Consider the following 7,537-nt stretch of genomic DNA (forward strand, 5'->3'; position numbering starts at 1 on the left):
GACCCCGCCTCAGAGCCTCTCCCTGCCACTCCAGAAGACAGCAACACATCTGGAAAGCTGAGGAACGTTCCGCCCTCCAAGCCCTTCGAGCCACCTCGGACCCGAACCCTGCGCGTGTCTGCCAACTAGCAAGCGACTTCCGGTCGGCAGTGCTGTGGCTTCAATGACTCTCGGTCAAACCGGAACCAAGTGAGGGGTGGGGGAGGACCCTCAAACAATGTTTCTCCTAGACGTCATATCCGGTCTCCTGACTCAGGCAGTATCCACGCCAGCGGAAGTTACTTGTGTGACTGGGCGGAACCTCCAGTCAGGAGTTGTCTCCCAGCAGCCAATGGGCTCGACCCACCTCTAGCCTGACTTGGGTCTGTCAGTGGCCTGTGACGTACAGGGCGGGGCGGGAGGCTAGGTACGGCGACAACAGGGGCGTCCGGTCTTCTCTGTCGCTAGGAAGCAGGCAACCGGAGGGAAGATGGTTTACATCTCGAATGGTGAGTGAGAGCCTTACCCTGGGCCGCTTCTGTCCTGGCTCGCCGGGTCCGGAGCTTGGGGCGGCCTCCCCCACACCAGTGGCCGGAAGGAGTGGGAAGCGGAGGCGGTGGGACCGAGGCGCAGCCCAGAAGGTCCCCGGGTGCCGCTGGGGGACCCTGAAGCCTCCTGGTACAGCCAATTTTCCGATTGTGGGTTTGCGATAGTGATCACGGGCGCGGGTGTCCTTAACCCGGGAATGACAGAGACGCTAACCCGGTCCGGATACAACGCGCTTGTTTGGGCCGCTAGAGCAGCGTTCTTTGCCTAGCATCTCTTTCATCCTTGTAACTGTTCTACTCAGATGGTGTATTTCTATCCCTGTTTTTCGGATGCAGACTGAGACATAGATAGATTGTCTAGCTCGCTCAAGACCACAAAGGCAGTATGAAATTTAGGTTAAATTGAACTCAGGTTGGCTCCAGTATTACCTACCATACTGCCTCTATAATGCGTACAATAATGATGGCGATGGTGGTGATGCAGAACTAGCAAGAATATGAAAAAAATAAATAAAATTTGGAGACAGGGTCTCACTTTGTAGATTTGTCTGTCCTGTAACTCACTGTGTACATTAAGGTGGCCACTAACTCCCAAAGATCCTCCTGCCTCTGACTCCGGAGTAGTGGGATTAAATTAAAGGCAAGCACCACCACTCCAGGCAATACAAAAGTTGTGACAGATTTTTCTCCCCTAAGAGTGTAACTAGTCCTAAGCCCAAGACTTTACCCAGTTTGAAAGAACTTGGGAAGCAAGTCTCCAATTACTGAAAAAGAAAAAAATACAGCCTGAGAAGGTCGTATCAGTGCCAGAACCATCTGCCCACCTGTGTGACTTAGGTGAGACTCCTTGGCGCATTTCTACATGACTGTCTTGGGGCCCTGGAAATAGGTGTGGTTGTATCAGATTCATCTGTGTATCTCCAGAGAGTAGGGCGATTAGCAGAAGTCTTAGGGCTGAGAGCACTTTGAATTTCTCGGCTTTTCAGGATTTCACCTCCTGATTACAAAGCTTTGGGATAGGTGGTGTGATGGGCACTACAGGAAGCATCAACATTCCACCTTCAGTTTCGAGCGCTCGCAGATTCTGTTATTTGCAATTTAGGTCACTAGCTCATACAGCTATGTACTCAAAAGTGATCAGTGTTCTGCTGCATCCATCTGGCCACTAAAATGTTGTGTGCATTTTACCAGTGAGAAGGAGATGGCAAAGAGATGCCTAGAATGAGTTTGCCTCCGAGAATTACGTACTGAAAATAGGCATCTAACACAGGAGTGAACTCTAGATCCCAGAGTTTGACTGCACTCACAGTGGACCTCTGATGTTGACTGGCTTGAAGAAGTCAACAAGTCAAAAGCTGAACTCATTGGTGTTGCTCCGCTGATTAAAGACAGCGCCGAGTTGTGGACTTGTGGCACTTACCTCAGTTTCTTTAATTCTGTAGGTCAGGTGTTGGACAACAGGAATCAGTCCCCATGGAGAGTGTCTTTCCTAACAGACTTCTTCTGGGGAATAGCAGAATTTGTGGTTTTCTTGTAAGTATAAAAGCATTTCTTTAATTGAGACCAAGTGTTGCTATTTAGTCTCATAGCTGGTTTAGTGTTATAGAGAGTCTAAGCTGGTCTGGAAGTCATTGTAGTCACCCCGCCTTAGCCTCCTAAGTGTTGAAATTACAAGAATGTGCCACCATTCCTGGTTCTGAACTCTTAATGAAGAGTTAGTTAATAATAGAAAGAAAAAAAAAAGTCAACTTCTCAGGCATTTTAAGCAGTTCTGTATTAGATGAGGGGTGGTGTTTGACCATTACGTGCTATGTTACCTAAATTACCAGGCAGTTACTACCAGATCTTACTTACCCTGAATTGAGTAAATATTTGAATGTCTCATGTTTGGAAAGTCATGAGTAGATCGAGAAGGATACGTCCTCCTTTCATTGAGTATTGGGCTGGCAAGTTTTATGTCAACTTGACACAAGTTAGAATTACTGAAAATAGGAACCTCAATTGAGAAAATGCCTCCATAAGATCAGGCTAGAGGCAAGCCTGTAGGACATTTTTACTTAGTGATCGGTGTGGGAAGGCCCAGCCCATTGTGGATGGGGACACCCCTGGGTTCTGTGGGGAGAAAGGCAGGAAGCAGCACCCCTTCAGCATCAGCTCCTGCCTCCAGGTTCCTGCCCTGATTGAGTTCTTGTCCTCACTTCCTTCAGTGATGGACTCTGATTGTGGAACTGTAAGTCAGGTGAACCCCTTTGCTCTCCAGCTTGCTTTGGGTCATGGTGTTTCATCACAGCAATAGTAACCCTAAGTAAGACAAGTATATTAGTACTGTCAGTTTTCATAGTCAGTGTAATTTAGTATATTCAGTATAATCTCAGTCTTCATATTGCAGATATAGTGGATGAGTGCCACTGTGGAAAGTGCACACTAGAGGAAGTTACCCAAGGAGGGACAAGGCCCTGACTTCACAGTTACCAGTGCAAAATTTAATTACTTTTGCAAATTTTACCTATATTGTTTACTGTTTTGCCTTAGTTTAACCCCTCCATCTAAGAAGTTAGAAAACTGGGCTAAGAATGGTTGGCATACACTGTTAATCCCAGTTTCAGAATTCAGTCAGGCGGGATTTATGGCCAGCTAGGCGTCACACATAGTAAAACCTTGTCTTTAGGGGGAAAAAAGGAAATTGCATTTTCTGACATTCTGAGTAGTTCTGTGCCTCTGACTATAATACCCGTATCTGTTCCCTCTGCGAGGTGATGTCAGGTAGGCTATAGGCAGAGGAATTGCAGGCATGGTGAACGTAAGACACTGTTAAAAACAGAATAAGTTAGTTGGGGTGGGGCTGATGACGGTATGATACTGTAAAAATAGGTTATGCTGACACCTAAGAGGAGGAATGACACTGACGAGGACTCTGGTCTCGCACTGTCTACAGGTGTCACTAGCAGAGGAGAATTGCAGGGGCAGGTGGCTTGGTATAGAGCACGGCACGCCCTGTTTTAGACATATGCGTATGCTAGGTAGGTTTGTCCAGCTGGCATCAGGAACCGGAGGCTTAAGCTAATAAGTTGGGTTAGTCACCGTCTTTCAGAGATTGGAGAACCATGGCAGTATGCTTGACACTGGTGTCAGAAGTGAGACTCTGTTGTTTTCTGCCCCTTTGTTTCAGTTTCAAAACTCTGCTTCAGCAAGATGTGAAGAAAAGAAGAGGCTACGGGAGCTCCTCTGATTCCAGATATGACGATGGAAGAGGGTAGGGAGAGCCTTTCCTACTGATGATGTTTCTCCTTCGTCTTCATCTTGTTTTAGATAGAGTTGAACCTGTAGCAATGAAAATCTCATTTCACAAACTTAACAAGTTACTACAAACTAAAAGTCAAGTTGCTTTTTCTGATAAACAGTCAAATTAGCAGAACTATAAAATTTTTAAATTTTAACTTTAAAATTTACCACAGGAAAGCTAAACTATAGGCTGAAAACTAATGAGCACCATTCAAATCTAGAGACTTCACAGCGCAATCTGGACTCAGCCGCCAGCGACCAGTTGAGATGAGAAATGGCACCAGCCCTGCCCTGGGCTTGGGTTTACTTAGGAGGAGGAGCTACAGCCCACACGCTGAGTGTTTGCAGTTTTGATTCCTGACTAGAGTTTGCTTCTCTGCTGTTGTGATCCAGCACTGATCACAAGCTACTTGGGCAAGGAAAGTCTTGTTACAGTGCATCACCTAGGGAAGTCAAAGCAGGTCCTGAAGCAGAGACCGTGGAGGACAGCTGCTTTTGGCTTCCTTCGCCAGGCTTGCTCAGCTACCTTTGTTATACAGCCTGGGCTGGCACCATCCACAGTGGGCTCTCAGCAGCTAGCAGTCAAAGTACACCACACACACACACACACGCCCTGTCGGCCGCTCTGATGATGGAGGCAGTTGCTCAGTTGAGGTTCCATCTGATCAACTGTTAGGTTTCAGACCTGAGACAGATGGCTACCTGAGGTACTAGTTGAAATATCAAAGCAGACACCAGCCACCAGGTTCTCCCTGCAGCCTTCAGTCCCATACTTGTTACAGGGTATGGCTAGCATACCTCCCATACCCTAAATGTCATATAATCCAAACATTTTGGTTACTTGGCCTCTTTGCTCTGCCCTTTACTCTCGTGGTCCAGGCTTTCCCCCTTGGTCAGTGACTTCTCTCTCCACCCTGCTGTCCTCACATGGCCATGGCCCGGCTCAGTCTGGCCACGTGTTTAAAACTTCTCCGTGTACTTCCTTTTCTTTTTTTCCACTTGCTAACCTGCATGGTAGTTGCTATTTTAAGACTCTTAGGGTTGTGTGACTTGTTCGTTTTTTGAGATAGGGTTGACTTTGTAGCGCTGTTGGCTCAGTCCTGGCTACATATCCTAAGCTGACCTTAAACTTGTGATAATCTTTCTTCCTTGGCCTCCCTAGAGCTGAGATAACCATTATAGGTTACCGTGCTCATTTTCCTGTGTTTATTGAAAAAGGTGTGGTTGAATGCTTAATAAAAGGAACCAATTGGCCAGGAATGGTGGTGTATACCTTTAAAACCAGCTGTTAGGATACAGAGGTAGGCAGAATCTGAGTTCAAGGTCTGATCTATATAGAAAATTCAGGCTAGGCAACACTACATAGCAAGACACTCTCAAAAAAAAGAGACCCAACTGAAGCTGGGTTTACTAAACAGTAGATGCTAACTTCCTTTTTTATTAGGCCACCAGGAAACCCTCCACGAAGAATGGGTAGGATCAGTCACCTTCGTGGCCCCAGCCCTCCTCCAATGGCTGGTGGATGAGGAAGGTAAGTTAAAATCTGAAATGACTTTGCCTCCTTAGGAATATTTTGTTTAGAAAAACAGAAGTCATGTTTTTGGTGAGGAGTTTTTTGAGACTGGATTTTCCTGTTAATCCCTGAACCAGGTTGGCCTAAACTTAAGATTGGCCTACCTATGCCTCCTGAGTACTGGGATTAAAAGTGTCCCCCACCACCACCAACTGACTTTGTTTGTTTGTTTTATGTGTATGAGTGTTTTGCTTACATGAATGTAAATGTACTGTGTATGTTGGAAGGGTGGAGGCAAGGAAGAGACCAGAAGAGGGCACTGGATCTGCAAGTGGCATTTTAAGATTTTATTTTGACTTAGGGGTGTGTGTGTGTGTGTGTCTGTGTCTGCTTGTGGGTATGGGTGCCCATGCAGGTCAGAACAAGTCAAATCCTCCTGGAACTCTAGTTGCCAGCAGTTGTGAGCCACCTAAGATGGGTGCTTAGAATCCAACTCTTGTTCTCTGCAAGAGTAGGAAGTGTTCTTAGCTGCTGAGTCATCTCTTTAGAAATTGCATATTTTATTATTTAGAGAGATATATCTTTTTTTAAGATTTATTTATTTATTATATGTAAGTACACTGTAGCTGTCTTTAGACACTCTGGAAGAGGGCATCATTATGGATGTTTGTGATCCACCATGTGGTTGCTAGGATTTGAACTCAGGACCTCGGGGAGAGCAGTCAGTGCTCTTAACCGCTGAGCCATCTCTCCAGCCCCAGATATATCTTAATTCTTGGAAGTTTATTGACTTTATTATTAAAATATCAGTTGAGAAAAGATTTGTTTTACCTCCTTGGACGTCCTTGGCTTCATGGCCAGCTCTCTTCACTGTTTCTACCCCTCAAGAATTTAATGCTGATATACACATGCCAGAGAGAGAGAGAGAGAGGAAGAGAGAGAGAGAGATCCAGTTTAATAAGCAGGAGCTAATTCTGTTAACCTCTTTTAGGTAAATGTCTGCTCTGAGAAGCAGACAACTAGACATACACACGTGTAGAAGGAAGCCATCAAGCGGTGAAGAGCGGCTCGTGCAGGAGAAGATGGTGTATGTCCAAACAAGGATTGCTCTGTGTCCTCACAGATGAATGAGGTCATGCTGGGAATTCCCTCTGCAGGATCTGGCCTGACTGATACGCAGTTCTATAAATGTACATGTTTGTCTCCTTATCTTTTTTTGTATAGTTTACTAAAGTATTAATATAGTTTTAAGAAGTAAATATTTCTAGGTTGCAAAACTTGATTGTTCATCTTTATATGATCATACCCAAAATCTTTGATCTGGAAGAAATAAAGGCCATGTATTTAGTCCTGGAGTTTTGTTTGGTTGATTTTGTTTGATTGGTTTTGGTTTTGTCTGGCTTTTCCAAGCCATCAACCCCCTTCTCCAGTGTATATAGTTCTGTTAATTTTGCCTTTTCTCAGCTTTTGAAATACTGCTCACTGTTACTTTGCTCTCATTTATAAATAAACCAAGACATAATTATTTCAGTAGTATATGTAAATTTGCTTTTGAATTTTTAATCTTTAATATACTTACTTTGTAAACGCATGTTGTCTGATTTACTACTAGATAGCATCGTCAGGATACTTATAAGGCCACAGTCATCAAAAATGAGCTTGAAATGACTGACTGTATGCTCCCCAGTCTTGAAACCCATGGACTTCACTGCTGTCTTTATTGCTGTGACAAAGACTATGACCGAAGGGAACTTGGGGAGGAAAGGGGTTTTGTTTTGTTTTTGCTATCTTATAGCTCACAGTCCATCGTGGAGGGAAGTTAGGGCAGAGACCATGGGGAACACTGCTTACTGGCTCGTTCTCAGTGCTTGCTCAACTTGTTACGTTGTACAACCCAAGACCACCTTCAGGGTGGCACTACCCACAGTGGTCCTCGCACAACAGTCCATCAACAAAATGCCCTACAGACTTCTCTATAGGCTGTGTGATGAAGGCATCTTCTCAACTGAGGTTCCTCTTCCCAGGGGATTCTAAGTTCTCAAAAACTAACAAAAGCAAACTATAGCCCAGGCTGGCCTTGAACTGGAGCCTGAGCGCTGTCTGCCCGCCTCTGGGGTACTGAGGTTACGCATGTGCGAGCCACAGCTTGCTTCGCTTACCCTAGTCTCGTGGATGGTGACTACATAAAATAGGCCCTGGAATAGTATAAAATTGA

The 7,537-nt window shown here is 45.2% G+C and overlaps 1 protein-coding gene across 2 annotated transcripts; it reads left to right on the plus strand.

Annotated features, from left to right (window-relative positions):
* Positions 1 to 319: 319 nt before the first annotated feature.
* On the plus strand, positions 320 to 6,847 carry Selenok (selenoprotein K). 2 transcript variants are annotated; one of them, XM_021182082.2, is made up of 5 exons: positions 320 to 488; positions 1,970 to 2,060; positions 3,697 to 3,780; positions 5,254 to 5,340; positions 6,314 to 6,847. In XM_021182082.2, exons 1-4 carry the CDS (start codon positions 470 to 472, stop codon positions 5,333 to 5,335), a joined length of 276 nt encoding a protein of 91 aa, XP_021037741.1. In that variant the 5' UTR covers positions 320 to 469; the 3' UTR covers positions 5,336 to 5,340; positions 6,314 to 6,847. The 2 variants fall into 2 exon arrangements, with proteins under 2 accessions (XP_021037741.1, XP_021037740.1); XM_021182081.2 differs by lacking the exon at positions 6,314 to 6,847 and having other exon boundaries at positions 321 to 488; positions 5,254 to 5,344.
* Positions 6,848 to 7,537: the final 690 nt, after the last annotated feature.

Source organism: Mus caroli, chromosome 14, assembly GCF_900094665.2.
Source record: "Mus caroli chromosome 14, CAROLI_EIJ_v1.1, whole genome shotgun sequence".
Taxonomy (NCBI): domain Eukaryota; kingdom Metazoa; phylum Chordata; class Mammalia; order Rodentia; family Muridae; genus Mus; species Mus caroli.

Coding starts and splice junctions, on each gene's coding strand:
- Selenok (XM_021182082.2), top strand. Junction 2,061..3,696: donor GCAGAATTTGTGGTTTTCTT/GTAAGTATAAAA, acceptor CCTTTGTTTCAG/TTTCAAAACTCTGCTTCAGC. Junction 3,781..5,253: donor AGATATGACGATGGAAGAGG/GTAGGGAGAGCC, acceptor CTTTTTTATTAG/GCCACCAGGAAACCCTCCAC.